At 36.9% G+C, this 27,391-nt stretch overlaps 1 protein-coding gene across 2 annotated transcripts in view; it reads right to left on the bottom strand.

Moving 5' to 3' along the window:
- The window catches only part of ADAMTSL1 (ADAMTS like 1), a gene marked incomplete at both ends in the record, with an annotated part of 462,446 nt that overhangs the window by 398,953 nt on the left and 36,102 nt on the right, over positions 1-27,391 (bottom strand). For both annotated transcript variants that reach the window (XM_082843595.1, XM_082843596.1), the window contains one exon: positions 2,750-2,795. In XM_082843595.1, coding sequence (XP_082699721.1) covers positions 2,750-2,795 — 46 coding nt within the window. The remainder of the gene's footprint in view (positions 1-2,749; positions 2,796-27,391) is intronic.

The raw sequence follows: 27,391 nt of genomic DNA, 5'->3' as shown, positions 1-27,391 counted from the left end.
AAAGGTATAACCTTCCAAGACTGAACAAGGAAGAAATAGAAAATATGAACAGACCAATCACAAGTAATGAAATTGAAACTGTGATTAAAAATCTTCCAACAAACAGAAGTCCAGGACCGGATGGCTTCACAGGTGAATTCTATCAAACATTTAGAGAAGAGCTAACACACATCCTTCTCAAACTCTTCCAAAAAACTGTGGAGGAAGGAACACTCCCAAACTCAATCTATGAGGCCACCATCACCCTGACACCAAAACCAGACAAAGATACTACAAGAAAAGAAAATTACAGACCAATATCACCAATGAATATAGATGCAAAAATCCTCAACAAAATACCAGCAAACAGAATACAACAACACATTAAAAGGATCACACACCATGACCAAGTGGGATTTTTCCCAGGGATGCAAGTATTCTTCAATATACGCAAGTCAATCAATGTAATACGCCACATTAACAAATTGAAGAAGAAATACCATATAATCATCTCAATAGATGCAGAAAAACCTTTTGACAAAATTCAACACTCATTTATGATAAAAACTGTCCAGAAAGTGGGCATAGGGGGAACCTACCTAAACATAATAAAGGCCATATACAACAAGCCCACAGCAAACATCATTCTCAATGGTGAAAAACTGAAAGCATTTTCTCTAAGATCAGGAATAAGACAAGGATGTCCACTCTCACCACTATTATTCAACATAGTTTTGGAAGTCCTAGCCACGGCAATCAGAGAAGAAACAGAAATAAAAGGAATCCAAATTGGAAAAGAAGAATTAAAACTGTCACTGTTTGCAGATGACGTGATACTATACATAGAGAATCCTAAAGATGCTACCAGAAAACTACTAGAGCTAATCAATGAATCCCGTAAAGTAGCAGGATACAAAATTAATGCACAGAAATTTCTTGCATTCCTATACACTAACAATGAAAATCTGAAAGAGAAATTCAGGAAACACTTCCATTTACAACTGCAACAAAAAGAATAAAATACCTAGGAATAAACCTACCTAAGGAGACGAAAGACCTGTATGCAGAAAACTATAAGACAATGATGAAAGTAATTAAAGGTGACACAAACAGGTGGAGAGATATACCATGTTCTTGGATTGGGAGAATCAATACTGTGAAAATGACAATACTCCCCAAAGCAATCTACAGATTCAGTGCCAACCCTATCAAACTACCAATGGCATTTTTCACAGAACTAGAACCAAACATTTTACAATTTGTATGGAGACACAAAAGATCCCGAATAGCCAAAGCAGTCTTGAGGGAAAAGAGCAGAGCTGGAGGAATCAGACTCCCTGACTTCAGACTATACTACAAAGCTACAGTAATCAAGACTATATGGTACTGTCAGTGAAACAGAAATATAGATCAATGGAAAGAGAAAGCCCAGAAATAAATCCACACACCCATGGTCAGCTAATCTATGACAAAGGAGGCAATGATATACAATGGAGAAAAGACACAGTCTCTTCAATAAGTGGTGCTGGGAAAACTGGACAGCTACATGTAAAACAATGAAAATAGAACACTCCGTAACACCATACACAAAAATAAACTCAAAATGGATTAGAGACCTAAATGTAAGACCAGACACTATAAATCTCTTAGAGGAAAACATAGGTGAACACTCTTTGACATAAATCACAGCAAGATCTTTTTTGATCCACCTCCTAGAGTAATGGAAATAGAAACAAAAATAAACAAATGGGACTTAACGAAACTTAAAAGCTCTTGCACAGCAAAGGAAAATATAAACAAGAAGAAAAGACAACCCTCAGAATGGGAGAAAATATTTGCAAATGAATCAACGGACAAAGGATTAATCTCCAAAATATACAAACAGCTCATGCAGCCCAATATTAAAAAAACAAACAACCCAATCCAGAAATGGGCAGAAGACCTAAACAGACATTTCTCCAAAGAACACATTAAGATGGCTAAGAAGCACATGAAAAGCTGCTCAACATCACTAATTATTAGAGAAATGCAAATCAAAACTACAGTGAGGTATCACCTCACACCAGTTAGAATTGGCATCATCAGAAAATCTACAAACAACAAATGCTGGAGAGGGTGTGGAGAAAAGGGAACCCTCTTGCACTGTTGGTGGGATACAGCCACTATGGAGAACTGTATGGAGGTTCCTTAAAAAACTAAAAATAGAATTACCATATGACCTTGCAATCCCACTACTGGGCATATACACAGAGAAAACCATAATTCAAAAAGACACAGGCACCCCAATGTTCATTGCAGCACTATTTACAATAGCCAGGTCATGGAAGCAACCTAAATGCCCACTGACAGACGAATGGATAAAGAAGATGAGGTATATATATATACAATGGAATATTACTCAGCCATGAAAAGGAATGAAATTGGGTTATTTGTTGAGACATGGATGCATCTAGAGACTGTCATAGAGAGTGAAGTAAGTCAGAAAGAGAAAAACAAATATAGTATATTAACGCATATATGTGGAAGCTAGAAAAATAGTACAGATGAACCAGTTTGCAGGGCAGAAATTGAGACACAGATGCAGAGAACAAACGTATGGATACCAAGGGGGAAAAGCGGTGGGGGGTGGTGGTGGGATGAATTGGGAGATTGGGATTGACGTGTATACACTGATGTATATAAAATGAATGACTAATAAGAACCTGCTGTATAAAAAAATAAATAAAATAAAATAAATACCTTATCACAATCATAGAACCTTAATACTTACCACATTACTGCATGTTCTATATCGGATATTTCTTCCCTCACAGCTCCTAGAAAAAAAAACAAAAACAAAACTCATTACTACCTATGAAGGGCCCCAAATTTGAACTGTTTTGTTACAAAAACCATTTCCTCTCAGTACCAATATAAAAGCCTCTCTTTTCTTCTGAGTATGCTCTTAGAGGAATTACTATCAAATGTTAAATTGAGCAGTTGTATACATAAATTGATTTCTCTATAAGGGTTGAAACTAAGCATTCATTTTGCTTCAAAAGTTGTCAAAGTAAGTACTTGTAATGAGTTCTTATTTAATCAAATAGATTTAATGCAAGGTTTTCTGATAAATATTAATATTAAATGAATCCTCTGTTAATTATTTCTGGTATAAAACTAAAGATAGGTTTCACTAATATGACAGATCTTACATTTAGAATATGATAAAAATTGGACTTAACATTCAACATGGCTTTTAAAATTACACATCTAAGAATATGAAAGTCATAATTCTTAAAGAATTATCTTCATTTCTAAAGTACATCCTCATTGTGGAGGTTTTAGAAAAGAAAGATGACGCAAAAGAACAAAAATCCCCCATAGCTGTCTCATCTAAAGATAATCACTATTATTTTGATTTATTAATTTCTTTCCAATGCAGAGGAAATAACATCACTTACACAATTTTATAGCTTGCTTTTCTTCCACGTAAAAATTTTTGGAGTTATTTTTCCACACTGCTAAATAACTTTAAAGACATCATTTTGAGAGCTACATACTATTCCATCAAATGATATAACTTGTGTAATCATTCTTCCATTTCTTGTCATTTAAGTAGTTTCTAATTTGGGGTTTGGTAAGTGATCATGTGATAAACCATGTCCATGCGTATGTTTTATCCAAGTTTCTGACTATGTCTTTAGGAGAGATAAGTTTCTAGAAGGGGAATTACAGCACTAAAGGGAAAGAACTTTTATAAGGCTCTTGATAAATATTGCCAAATTGCGTTCCATAAAGGTTGTACCATTGCATTCTCCCACCAGCAATATATGGGAGTTTCCATTTTACTGAACTCTTGTGAACAAATACAATCAATTTTTTATTAAATGTTCAATGATGACACTTAAGAACAGCAGTACTCTGCTCTTTCAAAATAAGTCACACTTATAAAAAAACAAGTAAAATATGAAATTCTGAGAGAATTATCAAACTAATAACTAATAGTTATGGAATTCCAGGTATATTTCTAAGTTTGTTATATGTATTAATTTATTTACTCTTCTCAAGAACACTGGGAGACAGGGTACTATCATTATACCCATTTTACAGAAGAGAAAATGTAAGTTTAGGGAGGTTAAGTAACTTGCCAAAATCACACAACTATTAAGTAACAGAGGTGAGATTTGAAGCCGAGCCATTCAGAGCTTACACTCATAACCATGATGCTTTACTGCCCCCTAATTCACTTGTTTGTTCAGCACACGCCCATTGAGCTCCTATTATATACTGGGCAATACATTTACTTCCGGGAATACAAAGAAGAATGAGCATGACTTGGTCTTCGCTATTAAGAAAATATTCATATAATTCAGTGTAAAAAATGCTAGATAGTATTTGTGTTAGGTCTCAAGAATGTCATCAAAAAGAAAATGTCACCTGAAAATACAATTACACAAAGGCTATCTTAGAGAGATAGAAAGGTCCCAGGCTTGAAGACTTGACTGTAACCAGACTGACTATATTAATACGCACTCAACAGTAGAATGTAGCAAAGGAAAAAAAGGGCTGGCCAGAATCATAGAAAAAAAGGAGAATGGAAGAGATACTAGGTTGCCAGTGCCCAGCCCAGCAATGTCCCAGGCTAAGGGCCAATGAACTTCACGTCCTCCTGATCCCCTTGGCTAGGCTGTTGCTATCACAGTCCAGATGCCTCACACTAACCTAGCTGATGCCAGTGAATTTTTTGCTCATCTCAGAAATATCCCTCATTACAATGCCATGTTGATCAAAGCAATTTGCCAAGCGTGGTCTGTTTTTACATGACTGCTAAGAGGCAGAGGCACTGGTCATGCTGACATGGGAATGGTCCATGTTATGGACAGTTCTACTTCTCACTGTAAGTTAATAAATTGGCATTTTAACTTGAAATATTAACCTCACAGGCCAAGTCATTGCAAGTCCACCTCCAAGAGAAGGATTTGTTCTTGGTGTGACTGCTGAAAAATATCAGGTTTCTGAGTTTAAAAAGATGAGAGCTAGGCTACAATTGATGGTAAATTTACAAGGAAATTAATGCTATGACCTGGACGCCTTTGGTAGCATGCCATGTAGACATCAGTGTTGGCTGAATGTGATATGTTTTTCAATTTTGAAATTCCTAGTGCATATGTGACATACTGTAGTGGTTAAGAGTACCCAGTTTGACAGCAGAACCTTCTTTCTGGAATCCTGATTCCTTAGTTTCTATACCTCAGTTTTGTCATCTTTAAAATAGGATGATATTGCTTATCTCCTGGGATTATTATGAGGAGTAACTGAGTTAATATTTGTGAAGCACTTCAAAGAGTGCCTCACACATAGTAAGCATTATATAGACATTTAACAAATAAATTAATTATATAATAGATGTAAAAATATAATAGATATTAAAAGAGGGTGAAGGATACGTGGAGAAGAAACCATAGGCAAAGGCATAGAGGAAAGAAAAGATATGGTGTGTTTGTACATTTTCAAGCGGTTTGGTTGTGTAGTTTTGGGTGTATGTGGGGAACTGAAAGAGATTAAAAAAAAGCCTTCTAACTGTGAACTTTGCAATAGGCAGAGGGGAACCACTGAAAGAGATCCAATGATGACTTCTTGCCTTAAAAAAGTGAACTCTGGCATTAATCATGAAGACCTTAAAATGCTATGTTTTTCACCCTCCTTTTATTTTCTTTTCCTAACCTTATCGCCCTGAAAGGAATAATGGAAACACATCTGAATTAGGAGTTTGACAATCTGAGTCATAGACTTTGCTCTTCCCCTTGCGTAAGCCTCTTGTCCTCTCAGGGTTTTTGCTTCCTCATCTGTCAACTGGATATCACTGTATACGGAAACGGCAGTGCCTAAGTTGTGATCACCAACTGAGATAACTCACAAAAGTTCTATCCAAACGTCAATGGGGTTATTAGAGATAATGCTTACTAAAAATATTAAAAAGCAGAAAAACATCTAGTTCAATAATTTAAATGAGCCTTTTCCCAGATATTTTAAACTATGAATACCTACTACGTATGTTCTAAAAGCATCCTTGAGATGGACCTAGAGATTATCATACTAAGTGAAGTAAGTCAAATAAATACAAAGAGTATATAATAGCACTTATATATGGAATCTAAAAAAATAATATAATTAAACTTATTTACAGAACAGAAACAGACTCACAAATATAGAAAACAAACTTATGGTTACCAAAGGGGAAATGCGGGGGAGGACAAATTAGGAGTTTGGGATTAACATATACACACTACTATATATAAAATAGATAAACAACAAGGATTTACTGTATAGCACAGGGAACTATATTCAGTAGCTTGTAATAACCTACAATGGAAAAAAATCTGTAAAAGAAAACATATATATAGATAGATACAGATATATAGATATATAGATACAGATATCTGAATCACTTTGATGTATGCCTGAAACTAACATAATATTGTAAATCAACTAAAGTTCAATAATTTAAAAAAAGCATCCTTGGGTAACAGGAAAAGTAAGCATATAATGTAAAAGATTGAATTAAATGCTTCTCATTTAGCAAAAACAAAACAAAAACAAACGGCGGTGGGGGAAGAGAGGGGTTCCCATACTAGGAGGGGCCCACCCACAGAGTGGGGATTAGCAGGGACAGGGAGAGACCTTCGGGGGATCAGGGGATCAGAGGGGAATGCGGATAGCATTTCCCCCCACCCACTCGGGCCTGGCAAGCCTACTGAGGTCCCAGGCCTGAACCACCGTCCTCCAGGGGCCCCTCTGGCCATGCTGAGCCTAAGCCATGCCCCCCACCCCACCCCCCTCAAACTCTTCCAAAAAACGGTGGCCTTTTCTGGCTGCACAGTTCCTGATCCCCAGCCCTGCCCTCCCTTGCCTACCCCCCGACCCCCACCAAGGCCTTTTCGGGGTTTTCTTTTTTTGGCCATTGTGGTTCTGTTTTGCCTTCTTTCTGTTGTTTCACTTACATTTTTATTTTTTGTAATACATTTTTTATTTTTCTAATTTTATTGTATTTTTATTCTTTGTTATTGTTCTGCTCCTTTTTGTTTGTTGCCTTTCTTTTTTTTTGTCATGCTGCACAGCTTGTGGAATCTTGGTTTCCAGGCCAGGGGTTGGGCCTGAGCTTCTGTGGTGGGAGCACGGAGACCAAGCCACCGGATTAATAGAGAACCTCAGGCCCCAGGGAATACTGATCAATGTGAGGTCTCCCAGTGGTCCTCATCAAGGCTCCAAGACCCCGCTCTACCCAACTGCCTGCAAACTCCAGCGCTGGACGCCTCAGGCAAAACAAGCAGTAAGACAGGCACACGGCCCCACCCATCAAAAAAATGAGACAACAAAAGAATATGTTACAGACGAAGGAGTAAAGATCAAATAAAAGACCAAATAAATGAAGAGGAAAGAGGCAACCTACCTGAAAAAGAATTCAGAGTAATGATAGTAAAGATGATCCAAAATCTTGGAAGTAGAATGGAGGCACAGATTGAGAAAATACAAGAAATGATTAACAAGGACCTAGAAGAACTAAAGAACAAACAAACAGTGAGGAACAGCACAATAACTGAAATGAAAAATACACTAGAAGGAATCAATAGCAGAATAACTGAAGCAGAAGAACAAATAAGTGAGCTGGAAGACAGAATGGTGGAAATAACTGCTGAGGAGCAGAATAAAGAGAAAAGAGTGAAAAGAAATGATGACAGTCTCAGAGACTTCTGGGACAATATTAAACGCACCAATATTTGAATAATAGGGGCCCCAGAAGAACAATAGAAAGAGAAGGGGTCTGAGAAAATATTTGAAGAGATTATAGTTGAAAACTTCCCTAACATGAAAAGGGAAATAGCCACCCAAGTCCATGAACTGCAGAGTCCCAGGCAGGATAAACTCAAGGAGAAACATGCCAAGACACATATTAATCAAACTAACAAAAATTAAATTCAAAGCAAAATATTAAAAGCATCAAGGTAAAAGCAACAAATAACATACAAGGGGATCCCCATAAGGTTATCAGCTGATTTTTCAGGAGAAACTCTGCAGGCCAGAAGGGAGTGGCAGGACATATTTAAAGTGATGAAAGGAAAAAACCTACAACGAAGATTACTCTACCCAGCAAGGATCTCATTCAGATTCAATGGAGAAATCAAAAGCTTTACAGACAAGCAAAAGCTAAGAGAACTCAGTACCACTAAACCAACTTTACAACAAATGCTAAAGGAACTTCTCTAGGCAGGAAACACAAGAGAAGAAAAAGAACTGCAAACCCAAAACAATTAACAAAATGGTAATAGGAACATACATATTGATAATTACCTTTAATGTACATGCATTAAATGCTCCAACCAAAACACACAGACTGGCTGAATGGATACATAAACAAGACCCATCTATACGCTGTCTATAGGACACCCACTTCAGACCTAGGGACACATACAGACTAAAAGTGAAGGGATGGAAAAGGATATTCGATGAAAATGGAAATCAAAAGAAAGCTGGAGTAGCAATACTGATATCAGATAAGATAGATTTTAAAATAAAGATTGTTACAAGAGACAAAAAAGACACTACATAATGATCAAAGTATCAATCCAAGAAGAAGATAGAACAATAATAAATATTTATACACTGAATACAGGAGCATCTCAATACATAAGGCAAAAGCTAACAGCCATAAAAGGGGAAATCGACAGTAACACAATGAAAGTGGGGGACTTTAAAACCCCACTTAAACCAACGGACAGAGCATCCAGACAGAAAATAAATAAGGAAACACAGGCTTTAAATGACACATAAGACCAGATAGATTTAATTGATATTTATAGGACTTTCCACCTGAAAGTGGCAGTTCTTCTCACATGCACATGGCACACTCTCCAGGATAGATCACATCTTGGGGCACAAATCAAGCCTCAGAAAACTTAAGAAAATTGTATCAAGCATGTTTTCTGACCACAACACTATGAGATGAGAAATCAATTACAGGAAAAAGAAAACTGTGAAAAACACAAACACATGGAGGCTAAACAATATGCTACTAAATAACCAAGAAACAACTGAAGACATCAAAGAGGAAATAAAAAAACACATAGAAACAAATGACAATGAAAACACAACAACGCAAAACCTATGCAATGCAGAAAAAGAAGTTCTAAGAGGGAAGTGTGTAGCAATTCAATCTCACCTCAAGAAACAAGAAAAATCTCAAAAAAAAAATAAAATCTAACCTTACACTTAAAGGAACTAGAGAAAGAAGACGACGAACAACAAAATAACCCAAGGGAAAGAAATCATAAAGATCAGAGTAGAAATAAATGAAATAGAAACAAGGAAAACAACAGAAAAGATAATAAAACTAAAAGCTGGTTCTTTGAGAAGATAAACAAAATTGATAAACCTTTAGCCAGACTCATCAAGAAAAAAAGGGAGAGGACTCAAATCAATAAAATGAGAAACGAAAAAGGAGAAATTACAACTGACACCGCAGAAATACAAAGGATCACAAGAGACTACTACAAGCAACTATATGCAAATAAAATGGATAACCTGGAGGAAATGGACAATTCTTGGAAAGGTACAACTTTCCAAGATTGAGCCAGGAAGAATTAGAAAATATAAACAGACCAATCGCAAGTAATGAAATTGAAAGTGTTATCAAAAATCGTCCATGAAATAAAAGTCCAGGACCAGATGGCTTCACAGTGAATTCTAACAAACATTTAGAGAAGAGCTAACACCTATCCTTCTCAAACTCTTCCAAAAAAATTGCAGAGGGAGGAAAACTGCCAAACTCGCTGTACAAGGCCACCATCACCCTGATACCAAAACCAGACAAAGATATCACAAAAAAGAAAATTACAGACCAATATCACTGATGAACATAGACATAAAAGTCCTCAACAAAATTCTAGGAAAGAGAATCCAACAACACATTAAAAGGATCATACACCATGACCAAGTGGGATTTATCCCAGGGATGCAAGGATTCTTCAATATATGCAAATCAATCAATGTGATATACCATATTAACAAACTGAAGAATAAAAACCATATGATCATCTCAATAGATGCAGAAAAACCTTTTGACAAAATTCAACACCCATTTATGATACAAACCCTCCAGAAAGTGGGCATAGAGGGAACTTACCTTAACATAAGGAAGGCCATATATGAGAAAGCCACAGCAAACATCATTCACAATGGTGAAAAACTGAAAGCGTTTCCTCTAAGATCAGGAACAAGACAAGGATGTCCACTCTCACCACTATTATCCAACAGTTTTGGAAGACCTAACCATGGCAATCAGAGAAGAAAAAGAAATAAAAGGAATCCAAATTGGAAAAGAAGGAGTAAAACTGTCACTGTTTGCAGATGACATGATACTATACATAGAAAATCCTAAAGATGCCACCAGAAAACTACTAGAGTTCATCAATGAATTTGGTAAAGTTGCAGGGTGCAAAATAAATGCACAGAAATCTCGTGCATTCCTATATACTAACAATGAAATATCAGAAAGAGAAATTAAGGAAACAATCCCATTTACCATCACAACAAAAAGAATAAAATACCTAGGAATAAACCTACCTAAGGAGACGAAAGACCTGTATGCAGAAAACTATAAAACACTGATGAAAGAAGTCAAAGATGACACAAACAGATGGAGAGATATACCATGTTCTTGGATTGGAAGAATCAATACTGTGAAAATGACAATACTACCCAAAGCAATCTACAGATTCAGTGCCAACCCTATCAAACTACCAATGGCATTTTTCACAGAACTAGAACCAAACATTTTACAATTTGTATGGAAACACAAAAGACCCCGAGTAGCCAAAGCCATCTGGAGAAAGAAAAACGGAGCTGGAGGAATCAGGCTCTCCGACTTCAGACTATATTACAAAGCTACAGTAATCAAGACAGTATGGTATTGGCACAAAAAAAGAAATATAGATAAATGGAAGAGGACAGAAAGCCCACAGATAAACCCAAGCACCTATGATTACCTAATCTATGACAAAGGAGGCAAGACTATACAATGGAGAAAAGACAGTCTCTTCAATAAGTGCTGCTGGGAAAACTGGACAGCTACATGTAAAAGAATGAAATTAGAACACTCCCTAATACCATACACAAAAATAAACTCAAATGGATTAAAGGCCTGATACTATAAAGGCTTGACACTATAAAACTCTTAGAGGAAAACATATGAAGAAACACTCTTTGTTGTAAATCACAGCAAGATCTTTTTTGACCCACCTCTTAGAGTAATGAAAATAAAAACAAAAATACACAAATGGGACCTAATGAAACTTAAGAGATTTTGCACAGCAAAGGAAAGCATAAAGAAGACGAAATGACAACCCTCAGAATTGGAGAAAATATTTGGACTAATTTCCAAATTATATAAACAGCTAATGCAGCTCACTATAAAAAAACCCAAACAATCCAATCAAAAAATGGGTGGAAGACCTAAATAGACATTTCTCCAAAGAAGACATACAGATGGCCAAGAGGCACATGAGAAGATGCTCAACATCACTAATTATCAGAGAAATGCAAATCAAAACTACAATGAGGTATCACCTCACACTGATCAGAATGGCCATCATCAAAACATCTACAAACAATGAATGGTGGAGAGAGTGTGGAGAAAAGGGAACCTTCTTGCACTTTTGTTGGGAATGTAAATTGATACAGCCACTATGGAGGACAATATGGAGGTTCCTTAAAAAACTAAAAATATAACTACAGTATGACTCAGCAATTCCATTACTGGGCATATACCCTGAGAAAACCGTAATCCCAAAGACACATGCACCTCATTGTTCATTGCAGCACTATTTACAATAGCCAGGCCATGGAAACAACCTAAATGCCCATCGACAGAGGAATGGATAAAGAAGATGTGGTACATATATAGAATGGAATATTAGCCATGAAAAAGAACGAAATTGGGTCATTTGTAGAGATGTGGACGGACCTAGAGTGTGTCATACAGAGTGAAGTGTGTCAGAATGAGAAGAACAAATACCATATAATAACGCATATATGTGGAATCTAAAAAAGTGGTACAGATGAACCTATTTTCAGGGCAGGAATAGAGACACAGACATAGAGAACAGACGTGTGGACACAGCAGTGGAAGGGGAGGGTGGGATGAATTGGGAGATTAGGACTGACATAAATGCACTACCATGTGTAAAACAGATAGCTAGTGGGAACCTGCTATATAGCACAGGGAGCTCAGCTCGGTGCTCTGTGATGACCTAGATGGGTGGGATGGGGGAGGGGATGGGAGGGAGGTCCAAGAGGGAGGGGATATATGTATACATATAGCTGATTCAGTTCGTTGTACAACAGAAACTAACACAATATTGTAAAGCAGCTATACTCACCACCACCACCCCCCACAAAAAAAAGCTGAGCTGGTGGAGTACCGTCATCCCGTCATTTCGCTCATTCGAGATAAGTCTTAAGAAGACTCTCTGATTCCCAGGAAATGTGACTCTTCGTTCCTGCCGTCCACAATTTGATGTCTTCAAAAAAAATTCTATCCCACACACCAGTCTCCCAATCCCAGAGAATCCAAGTTTATAAGGGCAATCATAAGGCAGACAGGTACACCCTTTCAATTTTCTGTTCCCACACTGATTTGCTGTCCTTCAAATACTGGCACTTTTCAAAACTACAAAATCACCCTCATTTTAGATAAATGTATCATATTCTATATAAAGAAATGTTACTTTCAATCTCAGTTGGACTTTAGCCACTTTTTGATCAGTGGTTCCTGCAGAAATAAAACTATTAAGACAAACAAACAAACACAAAACATAGCAAAGAAAAAACCACTTGCCACCATTTCCAAAGTACATCCTGTAATTGTCTGACACCTAATATTGATTTGCAAATAATTTGATTCTGCTCCTGAGTTAAGTCTTCCCTTCACTGTATTGTATTACTTTTTGAGTGAGAGCTTATTTAATTTGAGTGAAATATGATAGTAAAGTGGTAATGTTTGAGTTTGGAAAAGTCCTTGTTATTAAAAGACACTATCAAATTGTGGACAATAATATTAATACTAACGTCTACTATATATTGAATGTCTGCTACAGGTATCTGGTCCAGTATTAGGTATTCTGTACACATTATCTCTAAGTTTCCAACAACTGGAAGGCTTTATTATTCCCACTTAATGGGTAAGAAAACTGAGGCTGAGAAAGACTAGGAGGCTGAAAGCCATATACCTACTCAGGAAAGAGAGAACCAAGGATTGGAACTCAGGTGTGTCTAACTCTAAAGCATATACAACAACGATAATAATACAAAAGGAGCAAGATGTACTCAAGACGTGGAAAATCCTAACACTAGATTAAACCTTGGAGGCTGAGCCTGGGGGTTAACTGCACCTTATTTTCCACATCAGTACATAACCTGCTTCTCAATTCTGCTAAAGCCAGTAAGTAAATGACATCTAGATACACCCTGTACATTGGGAACAACTCCAAGAGAACCACACTCATCAGTAAAATGTAATGTGAAAGAACTTCAGGGCAGGAAAGTTTGTATTTTTTGAAAGTTCAAGTTTGTTAAAGCGGAATGTAAATTTTACTTAAATAACAAAGTGACTATTCCACCGCAAGGATTTTAACTCCTGCCAAGCATGAATTTCTTCATTGAAGGCATTTATCTAGGCATAAAAGCCTCATCTGAGGATTATGCAGTAAAAAATATTTTCTTCTGTTTTTAAAAAAAAATTCTTAAAAAAACAGTTAACATAAAACAGCTGAAAGATTTTCTTCACATTTTAACAAAATAAAATTCACCGCTGGAAATGAAAACAAACATTAGAAATTTCAGTCCAAAATGGTTTCTGAGGAAAATTATAGGCCACCAATAACAAAGGATTTAAGTAAGTGCATCTGCTCAATGAAAACTATGAAACAGCTACAGGACTATATTTAGTGAGTTAAATATTGTACCAATTAATAAATCAGAAACTGGTTCAAGTATAAAAAGAACAAAATATAAATAAAAATAGATTTTAAACCAAATTTGTACAGAAATTTCCTTATTTATATCAGCTCTTTATTCCTAACCAGTCATTTATTAATTTTGGCTTAGTTCCTTTTCTCAAAAAAGGAAATCACCTAAACATCAAGCTATCATTTGTGAATTATTTTAATTCACTTATAATGAGATTAGTATAGGCTTGAAGCATACTTTATTGGTCTCTAATTAACACATAACAAACCATCCAAACTCTTCCAATACTTAACATCCTGATGTTATCTTAGTTTCTATTACCATACTTTAACAACCTTAGAAGAGATGAATTGCCATGGAAAATTAAAAGCTCTCTTTCCAGGCTTTAGCCATTTGTTGGCTTTTTTCCTCCCTGCTTACATAAATCTTTAAAAGAGGAAGGTATATCCGACTCATCTCTCATTAAGAATAAAAGAAGGATCTGGTAAATACATCAATTTAAATTAAAAATTCTTCACATCTCCTCTCTAAGCAAACAGATCCTTCTGGTGACGCAACCAGACTCATCCTTGGTGTTAGTGAACCGTTACAAGAAAATCTGATAAATGTGTATATTAAATGCCTAGAGGTCTTAAGGACAATTGCACTTGTGTTAGGCTCATGAAGCTTTGCCTTTGATTTTCAAAAACCAAAGGGTACTGCTAAGTAAGAACAGGTTACTGTATTTTTCTGAGTACCTCCTGCCTTTCAAATACAGACTCATGGGCAAAGAATTTTGAAGTAAGACAGTCCATCTGCTTATCTCTCTCTCTTTTTTTGGTCATCCAAAAGGACACTCTGAGCTTTTTACAAGAGAACAGACATAAAACCATGTCAGAAATTTACGCCAGAAGGACTCTGGGTCCTTTAGACCATGGGTCTGAAAATGATCATGAATTGGACAAGACCAGCAGACTGAGAGCCTCAGCTGGGACTTCACGGAGTATTGGAACACTGTTTTCCTCCTTCACTTCAAGCGGGACTTTCAGTACTCACGGGAGCCATAGTGCAGGAGGGTGTCCCTAAGGAGCCGGTTAAAATACTTTGCCATTTCTAGGGCTTTTCACAAAGACCTCAAGAGGAATAACAAATTCTGAGAACACCCAAGAGAAAGAAGTGCAAATGCACTGCTGGGCTGCTTTTCATGTTCCATGACATATTATCGTAACAGTTTCTTTCGGGAAAGAAAACTTGATACCAATGAACTTGGTCATTAAAAAGGAAGCTCTATGAACCTGCGGACATGGAGTGTAAAGCTATCCTCAGATGCTCACTACCCTAATCTGGGGGTCAAACTGGATGCTGAAAACCTAGGGGCTAGAACTGGAGTCCATTCTGGAGCACCACAGATGGTTAGTAGTGGTCTTGCTTTGCACAGGGAGAAAAGGAGTTAGAAGATATGCCATCCCTGTGCATCTCCTAAGTGCCGAGTTCTCATTTTCCCCTTAACTCTCTCTGTCTCACTCTTGTGCTTAAAAAAGTCATTCTTTAATGCTCTACATTTTATTCCATGTTTAAAATAATTATTTAATTCTAATTTAGAATGTCTTTCATGAGAATCAAAATGAGCCTTTTTCATGTGGAAACTCTGTGTGGCACTTGGTCCCAACAGGATGAATCGATTCAGCACTGTCCCATCTTCAAAAAGTAACTACGTAAAAACAGAGTAGGATGGTGATTACCAGGGCCTCGGAGGCATGGGAATTGGGGAGATGTCCTTTAAGGGTGTGAACTTGCAACTAGTAGATAAATAAGTCTTGGTGATTTAATGCACAGCCTAGTGATTATAGACAACAAGACTATATTGTAAACTTGAAAGTTGCTGAGAGACTAGATCTCAATTGTTCCCACCACAAAACAAGAAAGAATAATTATGTGACATGATAGTAGCATTAGCTAATGCTAAAGTGATAATCATATTGCAATATATACATGGATCAAATCAACTCACATGCCTTACACTTACACAATGTTATATGGTCAATTATATCTCAATAAAAAAGTATCTACACATGACTATGCTTATATTGTATATTCATTATATATCTCTGAATAATTGCAGACGTCCTAGTATGCATCCCTACTTATTTATTAACATTAATAGATTTGAAGTATTTTTAACAAACATTTAATGAATGTATATTGACTCTGAACATGAATCCCATTCTACCCACACCCATCCCCCTGAATAGTCACGTGCTCCCAGACAACCACCTATGTCAAATAAGAAATTTACTTACAAGAGTCTACATAACGAATAATGTTTAATCTGGTATCACTTGCCTATGAAAAACTGATCTTAAATGTTAAAGGTGTCTTGGACCTTCTTCCTGGTAAACTTCAGGTTTTTTCCACTTAAGGTTAAAGCTCCTTCATTAGACAAACCCGCCAAAATTCTAGGAGTAATGTATCCCCAACACACATACGACCTCCAGTGGAAAAGTGCCTTTGAAACAAGGAGACAGACATCTTTGGTGCTATGGGACTTACAAATGCAAATTTAAAAAGTATCTCCCTTCACAAGCATTTAGTTGAAAGGTCCCTGAATGTCATATAGGATGCCTATTTGTTTTGCACTGCCTCTTCTGCATGTGATGTATCACGTGGCTCAAACAGATTAGCGCTAAGGGAGAGTTTTGTGGGGTTTTTTTCTGGCTAGATAGATAAGCAAGCCAAACTATTATGACAACTTGATAAATGTAGCTTTTGAAAATGCTTTCTGTTGTAATAATACAGCAAACAAGGAGGCACGCGGCCAGGCGTCATCCATCAGTAGGTGAGCTGGTGGGGAACAGACCAGAGCCTGGTGTCACACCAGTTCTTCCTGATCTGCTAGGGGCTCTAATGTGGCCTAAGGACCCCAAAGAAGAGTTGGCCTGAAAGCTGAATTTAAAAAGCAATTTTGAAAAGAAGAAGGGGTAACAGAATGCCACACTGAAAAACGATGCCATAAATTGTTTCTTTGGCATAGGTAACGTATTTTTGTAACACGAGTTTTACAATTCAACACTTCTGCTCTATACTGATCTCTCATTATAAAAAACATTCTGAATGTTGTGCCAGCTTGGAGACTCTGATCTGTGTACACAGAGAGAGTTACTAAAACTGAATGTGTAGACCAAATCCCGTCTAAATGGAAACCACACAGGTTTAGGAAAAACATTCTAAGATGACATCTTCTCTGTTGTTTGATCTTCTCTTGACCATAGGGAACTGTACTTTTACAGATTCCTGAGCAGCAGCTTAGAGGCTGCAGAGCTGTTCAATTAAAATATAGATACACATGAGGATACTACAGACTGAAGTTTGGAGTTTGGCCTGTGAGTTTCAAATTGGTTTATTTGCTATTATGAGTGTCTGGTATGTTCTAAATTACAACTAGAAAAACCAGTGCCAATTTCTTTTCCCAAACAAGTATGATTTTACATATCTCTGCCTGTTCTTCAAAGACAGACATGCTACAACAAAGCATTGAGTGCTCGCAAATATCGGCTAGGGTTATGACAATGAGGAGGGTGCTCGTGTAATCAAAAGAGAAGAAAGCAAGAACGATGACACTGGAAACCACAGTGATCATGCCCAGCTTCTAATAAAACCAGAAACTGCCCCGAGCAGACTGCTCAGATAACCTAATGAGACAACATACCACATGCAATCTCAAAGTGAAGATGAGCCCCTGGGCAGGACGTTCTGGTTCACAAATTCTGGTGGAATGCTTTCTGATTCACAGTCACTTCACACATTTATTGAGCGTCCAATCGGAACCAGTACTAAGCCAAGGCATTGTGAAAGGTACAAAAATGAGGACTCCTCTGACCCTTCTCAAAGCTATCATTTAGTTGTAAAAAAAATCCACAAGTCCAAAGAGAACGCATATCAGTATAATGTAGCATCAACAGCTAATGGGCGTGGTCTGGATACTAAATATGGAGGTATTAGACAAAGGGACCGACCGACGAGAGACAGAAGTAACTTACAAAGGTGATATCTTAGGAGGGGTGTCCTGTACGGGCCATACAAGTCCCAAGAGGGTGATGGGAGAAAGGAGAATTCAAAACACAACCTTCCCTCCCGGCTCCTGCTTCCTGAAGTACGGCAGTAGGTTACTGGCCCCCATAGTCCATTCGGTCAATTCACCCAGCACTGACTGAGTACCTGCTATGCAAAACAGGAAGACATAAAGAAAAGCAAGATAAAACCTGTGCCCATCGTGCTGACGGTCTAGTGGGGGACAGGGTCTTATAAATAACTATAACACAAGCCAGGCTAGGTAAAAGTGATTAAAAGTGGTGCAAACATAGTGCCTTAGAAATATAGCGGAGTGAGACTAGGGGCCACTGCTGGAGGTTACTTTAAATAACACTGAGGGTTTGTGGGCATGGGCAGTGCGAGGCGTTGTAGGAAGAGGGCTCATCAGGAGAAAAGGCACAGAGTCAGCAGCATGGTCATCAGTTGAAAGGATCAGGACACAGGCCTGCAGCCACCCAGGATACTTTTCACTTTTAGAAAATGTATTTTTGGTTACTTGCTTTTCTCCTTTGCAGTCCCTCTGTGTGATCTCTGAGCTCCAGTGCCCAGTGAAGCACGGTTTACTGTTAGCATTCCACAAGCATTTATTGAGAAGTGCAAGGAAGGAAGGAAGGAAGGAAGGAAGGAGGGAGGGAAGGAAGGAAGGAAGGAGTAGAACAGAAGGAAATGCTATAAGGATAATTTCAGGTTGCAAAGAATTTTTGGCCTCATATTTGCTCCAATTTTTGAACCTGAAATCCAATTAAAATCTTTCTACAATAAACCAAAGAAGAAAAGTTTAAAACGAAACTAAATAGCTACCAAAGGAAAGAAACTTTGGCTCTTTTCTACGGACATGTTTATTTTCTCATATTTACTCAAAGTTGTATTTGTCACTGCAATGAATTTGTTCCCTCTGAAAGAGGGCGAGGGGTGGGGGCCCTGGGGATTGCTGCCTTTGGCTAGAGATCCACCAGCAGGAAGGACATGTACTTTATAACACATACACACATGCCATAAGATTTGCAAATGATCTTACATTTGCTCCGGACGTGTACTTTATAACACATACACACATGCCATAAGATTTGCAAATGCTCTTACATTTGCTCGGTAGCCAAAAGAGGCAAAGAATGAGAATAAAAACAAATGTGTTTTAGCAACATCAAGTCCAACTTTTCCATCTTCCCCATGAGGAAAATGTGTATTATGAAACTCTAGGACTCTCACAATCTCACCCCATACAGCCCTAGAACTGGGAATTTATGAATTATTTTGGCTAGAGACAAAAGTTCTTCAATCTGCCCGTATCACCCAGCTGTCCACTGCAAAATGAGGGCCTGGAGAATCATAACATTTTTCTTTAAAACCATTCATATTCAGAGCAGTTTTAGACTCCTCTTCCTCTCTAACAGCAAAATGGGTCACACATTCGATTTGGAGTTGAAGGGCGCCTTAGACATTCTTTCAATATAAACATTTATTGAACACCTATTCTGTTCCAGGCACTGTCCACTTGACATCGTAGATGGGCCACCTAAATCCCAGAGAAACTGAGAACCTAATCCTACGTCACACAGCTAGAAAAGAGTGGGGTCAATCTTCAAAATTAGTAGTTTGATAAAAAAAAAAAAGGGATCATCCACAAAATAGGATAAAGTTTCTATCAGAGGCAAGGAAACACACGGTTTTTCTTAAGAGTCAGGTTCCCAAATAGGTGACTGTTTCCCATAGGAAAGGATCTCTATCTTGACTAATGAGTCCTACCCCAAAGCCAAGGTAGAGCTTGGCCCTGAAGCTATTTGAGCTTGGCATGTGTAGTTACGGGCTTCAGCTGATGATCACACATAAATAGGATGTTACTTAGCGTTCTGTACTTATTTTTTTCTGTCTCTAGGTAAAGTATCCATTCCCCAATGTATGTAATTCTGGTATCTCTTTTTTTTTCCTCTTAATATCTTGTGTTCTTTTATTTCAATCTCTCTCTCTCTCTCGCTCTCACAAACACACACGCACGCACACACGCAGGCGCACACCCTTTCTTCCCTTTTTCCCGCACCCCCCATCCCCAGTGGTTGAAACTAAGCAAAACAGAGTTAGATAAACTCCTCTCTTCTATTGTATTGATACAAACTGGGATCAAACAGATGAAATAGAAGTCAAGGAAGTCTTTCTTTTTTTAGGGGGACAGGGAAAATGATAGATGCTGAATTGAAGGTGGAAAGTTAAACTCTATGGTTAAGAAATTTAATGAAATTGAGGGGAAGCTGATCTCAGAGAATTTGCATAAACCACCCCAGTCACTGGGAATTAACTTAGTTAGTCACTAACAACCTGGAGGTTTAAAGGATCATATCTATAAGTTTAATAATGGAATGGAAGAAAATTTCAGAAATCACGAAGTCTATTCACCACTTAGGGCAAGGTTGATCTTGAGTAATACTAGACAAGTGGAGAACTACACAGAAAGGTTATTGCTGTAGCTCACAGGAGTACAGAGGAAATCACTACTTTTATTGTCCTGACATGCTGGTGTCCATGACTTTTCCTCCCACACTGCAGATTAAGTCATTCTATAAAAACCTGAATGAGGAAGTTAAACATAAAGAAATCTCTTTATCAGAAAATATCTTCTTTTCTTCATAACCCCAACCTCTAAATTCTCAGAAAGCTGGAGACAAACGTCATCATTTCACTATCATGCCCTCCAATAGAGCAGCAATTCTAACACTGGATACACATTAAAGTCACTTGGAGAGCTTTTACAAAATTACCGATGGCAGGGCTCCAACCCCAGAGATCCTAATTTAATTGGTCTTCAGTGGAGCCCAGATATTTGTATTTTTTATAAAGCTTTCCAGGTGACTCTAAAGTACAGCCGGGGTTAAGAACCAGCGCTACAGATGTATTACCTATTTACAGAACTGGGGGAAATTCTCTTAGTACTTAAAATATCTTGCAACTATAATCAGTAGAAACTCAATATAATCAGTAGAAACTTAATAATATGATAAATTCCCAACAGCAAATTCTTGTCCCTTGGGCTTTATATCCTTAGTTATACCTAGAAATTTGCCTAATACATAGTAGATGTTCAATAAATATTTATTAAATGAATGCATGAAAACTGAGATTCAGTCTTAAAGATCATATGTTTCTGAGAATTTATTCATTTTTTCTAGGTTATCCTATTTTTTGGCATATAATGGTTCATAATAGTCTCTATCACCCTTTTAATTTCTGAAGCATCCATTGTAATATCTCCTCTTTCATTTCTGATTTTATTTATTTGCATCTTCTCCCTTTTTTCCCCTCAGTCTGGCTAAGGTTTTGTCAATTTCATCTTTTCAAAAAACAAACTCTCAGTTTAGTTGATCTTTTCGATTGTTTTTCTATTCTCTATTTGATTTATTTTTGTCCTAGTTATTATTTCTTTCCTCTGCTAACTGTGGGCTTAGTTTGTTCTCCTTTTTTCTAGTTCAGGCCAATAACAAACAAAAATATTGAAGTGGTAATCTAAAACTTCCTGACAAAGAAAAGCCCAGGACCAGATGGCTTCACAGGTGAATTCTACCAAATATTTTAAAAATAATTAATGCCAATCTTTCTTAAACTCTTCCAGAAAAACAGAAGAGGGAATACTTTCAAACTCAGAACCTGAACAAGAAAAACAAAGCTGGAGGCATCACATTTCCTGATTTCAAACTATATTACAAAGTTATAGTAATCAATATACTATGTTACTGGGACAGAAACAGGCATATAGACCAATGGAACAGAATAAAGAGCCTGGAAATATACCTGTGCTTATACGGTCAACTAATATTTGACAAGGTGCCAAGAACACACAATGGTGAAAAGATAGTCTCTTCAATAAATGGTATTAGGAAAACTGGATAGCCACATGCAGAAGAATTAAACTGTACCCTTATCTCACACCAAGTACCAAAAATTAACTCAAAATAGATGAAAGACTTATATATAAGTCTTTAAACTGTAAAACTACTAGAAGAAAACATAGGAAAAAAGTGCCTTGACACTGGTCTTAGCAACAATTCTTTGGTCATGACAGCAAAAGCACAGGCAACTAAGACAAAATTTGACAAGTGAAGTTGCATCAAGCTAAAAAGCTTCTGTACAGCAAAGGAAACAATCAACAGAGTGAAAAGCCAACCTACCTAGTAGAAGAAAATATTTGCAAACCATATGTCTGACAAGGGGTTAATATCCAAAATATAGTTTTTAAAAACTCATATAACTCAAGAGTAAAAAAAAAAAAATCCCAAATAACCCAATTTTAAAAATGGCCAGAGGACCTGGAAAGACATTTCTCAAAAAAACACATACAAGGGGCCAAAAGATCTTCACCATCACTACCATCAGGGAAATGCAAATCAAAACCACAAGGAGATATCACTCACATCTGTTAGAATGGTTACCATCAAAAAGATAAGTGGGAGAGGATGTAGAGAAAAGGGAGCCTTATGCACTGGTGATGGAAACGTAAATTGGTAAAGGCATTATGAAAAGCAGTATGGGGATTCCTCAAAAAATTAAAAATAACTAGTATATGACCCAGCAATTTCACTACTGGGTATATACCCAAAGGAAATGAAATCTGGGTCTCGAATAGGTATATACCTGTGTTCATTGTAGCATCATTCATAACATAGCCAAGATATGAAAACAACTTAAAGGTCCCTTGATGAATGAATGGATAAAGAAAATGTGGTATGTACATACAATGGGGTATTATCTAGTCTTAACAAAATGGGAATCCTGCCGTTTGTGACAACATAGATGAACCTGAAGGACATCATGCTGAGTGAAATAAGCCAGACACAGAGAGACAAATACTGAATTACCTTGCTTACATGTGGGATCTAAAATAGTAAAACTCATAGAAGCAGAGAGCAGAACAGTGGTTGCCAGGTGCAGAGGAGAGGGCGGAAATGAGGAGATGTTGGTCAAAGGGGACAATGTTTCAGTTATGCAAGATGAATGACTTCTGAAGACCTAAATTACAGCATGGTAATGACAGTTAACAATGCTGTATTGCATACTTGAAATTTGCTAAGAACATAGATCTTAAATCTTCTCAACACACACACACACACACACACACTAACTATGGAGATGGGACGGATATGTTACTTAGCTTGATTGTGGTGATCTTTTCACAATGTATACGTTTATCAAAACATCAAGTTGTACACCTTGAATATATATTATTTTTACATGTCAAAGATACCTCAATAAAGTAGTTTAAAAAAAAAGAAAACTGAGTAGAAATAAAAAACTTCAGAAAAGCTACTGAACAAACCAAAGAAGGAATTTTTAAATAAACAGAAAAAGACAGCCAAGAGTTATAGATTCCCAATATGGCTAGTAAAGGTTATGGACACTAAACACATTTCCACCATCTTTTATTTCAACAAACAGGTTTATGGGAAAAACCAGGCCATAAATTGGTCCCAAACATTCAGTCATTGGCCTTAGTGTATTTTCCTCCTGAAAGAACATCAGATCTTGGAACAAAACATCTCTCTAAGATATATGACCTGGAATATTAGAAGTCCTGGTAATACATTTAGAATAGGCTTTGACCCAAAAAGTTAAATGAAGGCAACTGCAAACTCTTAAACATATATCCAAAAATGTGAAATCTCCTCTAACACAATGAAAAGATCACCTCATATAAATGACATGACTAGTCGGACTCATTCTGAACTTGTATATCTTTCTGTTAAACAAACCTCAAACATTTCCAAGGAAAACAAGGCTGATAACACACAACATTTGATGAAGAATAACAGATAAATCTTGCTTTGGGGCTCGCTTGTGCCGGAAGTCCTAAAACCTCTTAAGTCTTGTGAACCTTAATTGGATGTTATGACAGAGATGAGGTGACTTTAAAAGAAAAAATATCTGTTTAAGAAGCCAAATCTTAACATTAAAATTTTCCTTTTGGTATTTATTATTATACACCAAATCTTAAAATATTTCTTTCAGTATTTATTGTTATGCAGTGTATAAATTATTTGCTAATTAAAGCTTATATTCATGTAAGTATCAATATTATTATGGGAGAAAAATTGTATTTGCAATTAAAAAAAAAATCAGAGGAGTTAGCTTATTTTCCCTTAGCACAATTATTATGAAATGACAAGTTTGAATAATCTTCCCCATTCCTGTGAGATAATCTTCCTTGGGATATTTATTTTAATTCTTTTGCACTTATATTGATAACATTCTGGCAGCCACATCCCTTTGGAATAATATCACAATCTTAACTTTTTTAGGCACCTCTATAGTGTGATGATTTTTATCTCTTGTTCATCTAATAATTTGTTCAACTCAAAAAATTTTTATTCAACTCAAGAATTCAATTCAAAATTTATTAACTTTTTACAATGTTTTCATACTTTATAGGTTTGCCTCTTTTTTTTTGTTATTTGAATATCTATGAAGTCAACAAGTATTTCATTTAATCAGTTGGGATTTAACAAAATATTCGTACTGTTAATGTATTAAATACCTATTGTATTAATTTATTAATCCATAGTATTAATTAGTCTGGAGATTAATCTGGCATTTCAGAAAGTGAAAAAAGGTCATAAAAGACCTTTAAATCTTCTTCAGCCACCAATGCAAAGGCTGACACTACACTTAAGAGTATCAGCTGACTCACTGCTATCTTTTTTTTTTCCTAAAAGATGTCTGCACCACCATGTTCAGTGCAGCATTATTATTTTTTTAAACATCTTTATTGGAGTATCATTGCTGTACAATGTTGTGTTAATTTCTGCTGTATAACAAAGTGAATCAGCTATACATATACATATATCCCCATATCTCCTCCCTCTCGTGTCTCCCTCCCACCCTCCCTATCCCACACCTCTAGGTGGTCACAAAGCACAGAGCTGATCTCCCTGTGCTACGCGGCTGCTTCCCACTAGCTATCTATTTTACGTTTGATAGTATATATAAGTCCATGCCACTCTCTCACTTCGTCCCAGCTTATTCGTCCTCCTCCCTGTGTCCTCAAGTCCATTCTCTACGTCTGCATCTTTATTCCTGTCCTGCCCCTCGGTTCTTCAGAACCATTTTCTTTTATTTTAGATTCCATATATATGTGTTAGCATACGGTATTTGTTTTTCTCTTTTTGACTTACTTCACTCTGTATGACAGACTCTAGGTCCATCCACCTCACTACAAATAACTCAATTTCGTTTCTTTTTATGTCTGAGTAAATGAGCTGCAGTTTACACCTTTGACCTTGATCTTGGCACAGACCTGATATAGGGGTACATGTGATGTTAGACACATTATTCTTAAGTGCCTTACGCATCTGGAACTCCTTTCAGGCAAAAAGCTAAATGACCTGGCTGAAGACAAACCTAGAGCTCTCAGAGACACATCTTTAGTATCAAATTTTTTAAAAATATGCTTAAGTCATTTAGGTTGCAGAAGGATCATTTCCACTAAACAACACACCATACGAGGTCAACCAGACAAATGAATTTGCTAAAAGTATGATTTCAGAATATTTAGTGGGAGAGGTGGAAAACTGGAGAGAGAAGAAGCAGCTTCTCAAGGTAGTTGGTACATTGTTTAATTCATGTGTAATAAAACAAAGGACCATCATAAAGTACAAGTAGGTAGAGTCTGTTTTTTAATTAAAAAAAATAAAAGCAGACATTATATACCACTTGGTGATTAGCAACAATTGCATTATCAGAGTTACTCAATGAAACCTAATGGAATCTTACAGAAATTATCAAAAGTTGTAGAAAAAATTTTATACAGTGCCTTCCTTTATTGCTCAAATCAAATTTGCAGCAAAAGGCAATAATCAATGTTGCAATATCAGAAATCGGGAAAATCAAGCACTGCTTACTTCCTGTGAGCCTAGAAAAAAGACAGGGGAGAAGCCAAGGAAAGGATTCTGCTCAGTATCTCCCTGGGTCAGGGCTGTTTTCCCAGCACTAAGTACTGCCAGTTGAGAATGAAGGATTTTATATTTAACGCTTGTTTATATTTTCACTGTGCTTTGCCTCCACTGATTTTTTTTTTTTCCCCAAAAGATCACTCAGAGAAGATGTTCTATACTCAGGGGATTAACCAAGCCTTCTCCAAGCTCCCAATCCATCAGGGAACATACTTAACTCCAGAAGTTGAGCCACTGTCATCTATTCCATAAAATCTGACTATTTTAGCTTCCATTACAGTTCTATCATATTGGGAATAGAATTATTATCTGATATCAGACCTAAATGTGGCCTGTGAGATCATATCACCAGGGCTAGAAAATAGGCCTGGCAGGTTAACTCGGCAGGTGGATGGGAGTCACTTGGGCTGAATTGGAATGCTGACCATTACATTACAACACACATTCTAGTTACCAGCTGGGCCTCTAAAGACATGTACATTCATAACCTCTGACCTTTCCCAAGAGTTATAAGGTGACTAAATTGAATTTGGATGCCTAAATATGGAGTGGAGGGATGAGAGAAAACTTACTAAGTCCATTAACCATTAGAAATGAATTGCCACAGAAGACCATCCATGGTAGATTGCCAAAATGGTCCCAATTCTTTACCTGCCCTACATCGCATGGCTTTCCTTGTAACATTTTTGCTCTTGCACATTGACTTTGGACTTGGCTAGCTAACTTACTTTGGCCAACGTACATCTTTTAAAAAAATTATGACAGGACTATTTATCTGCTCCCGACATATATTTTGACACCATTCTTCAACAGGGCTTGTGTTGTGAAGTGACTTTATGCTGAACTGTACTGATTCCGGTTCTCTTGAGAAAAACAACACATAGGTTGATTCAGCTGTGCAGTCACTTCTTTTATTATTTCTTTATGTTCTTACCAGATCTGAAAATGCCATCTGTTTGAAGATTTTTTTCTTTTTCTTCAAATCCCTAAAGAATAGGTGGTCCACTTCTCTCCCCATTCTTTTTCTACTTCCTATCCACACCAGTATGAGTTTACTGAATGTGTTTTTTCAATATTTGAGAGTCAAATAGAGACATATATACATTCATAATTTTAGAATTTACATTCTACTTTTTCAGTTCATTATAAATAGATGACAGCCCTGACCCAAGTAGATGACACTGATACCTCCCATAGTATCTTAATAAAATCCTAACGACTGGAGCCTTAATTTACTAGGTGACAAAAATGGTAGTTTTGAATATCACAGGACATCAATATTTGATGATTTTCCAGACGACAGACTTTCACTTGTGGTTTTAATTCATTCCTGAGGTTGTTTCTCACTCAGTACAAGGTTTTCACATCACTGAGCCAATGTGAAAGTTCCCATACATTTCTTACCAGCTTTG

This window comes from Leucopleurus acutus (genome assembly GCF_964270905.1).
Source record: "Leucopleurus acutus genome assembly, chromosome: 7".
Classification (NCBI taxonomy): domain Eukaryota; kingdom Metazoa; phylum Chordata; class Mammalia; order Artiodactyla; family Delphinidae; genus Leucopleurus; species Leucopleurus acutus.
This window is presented reverse-complemented; position numbering and strand designations above follow the sequence as displayed.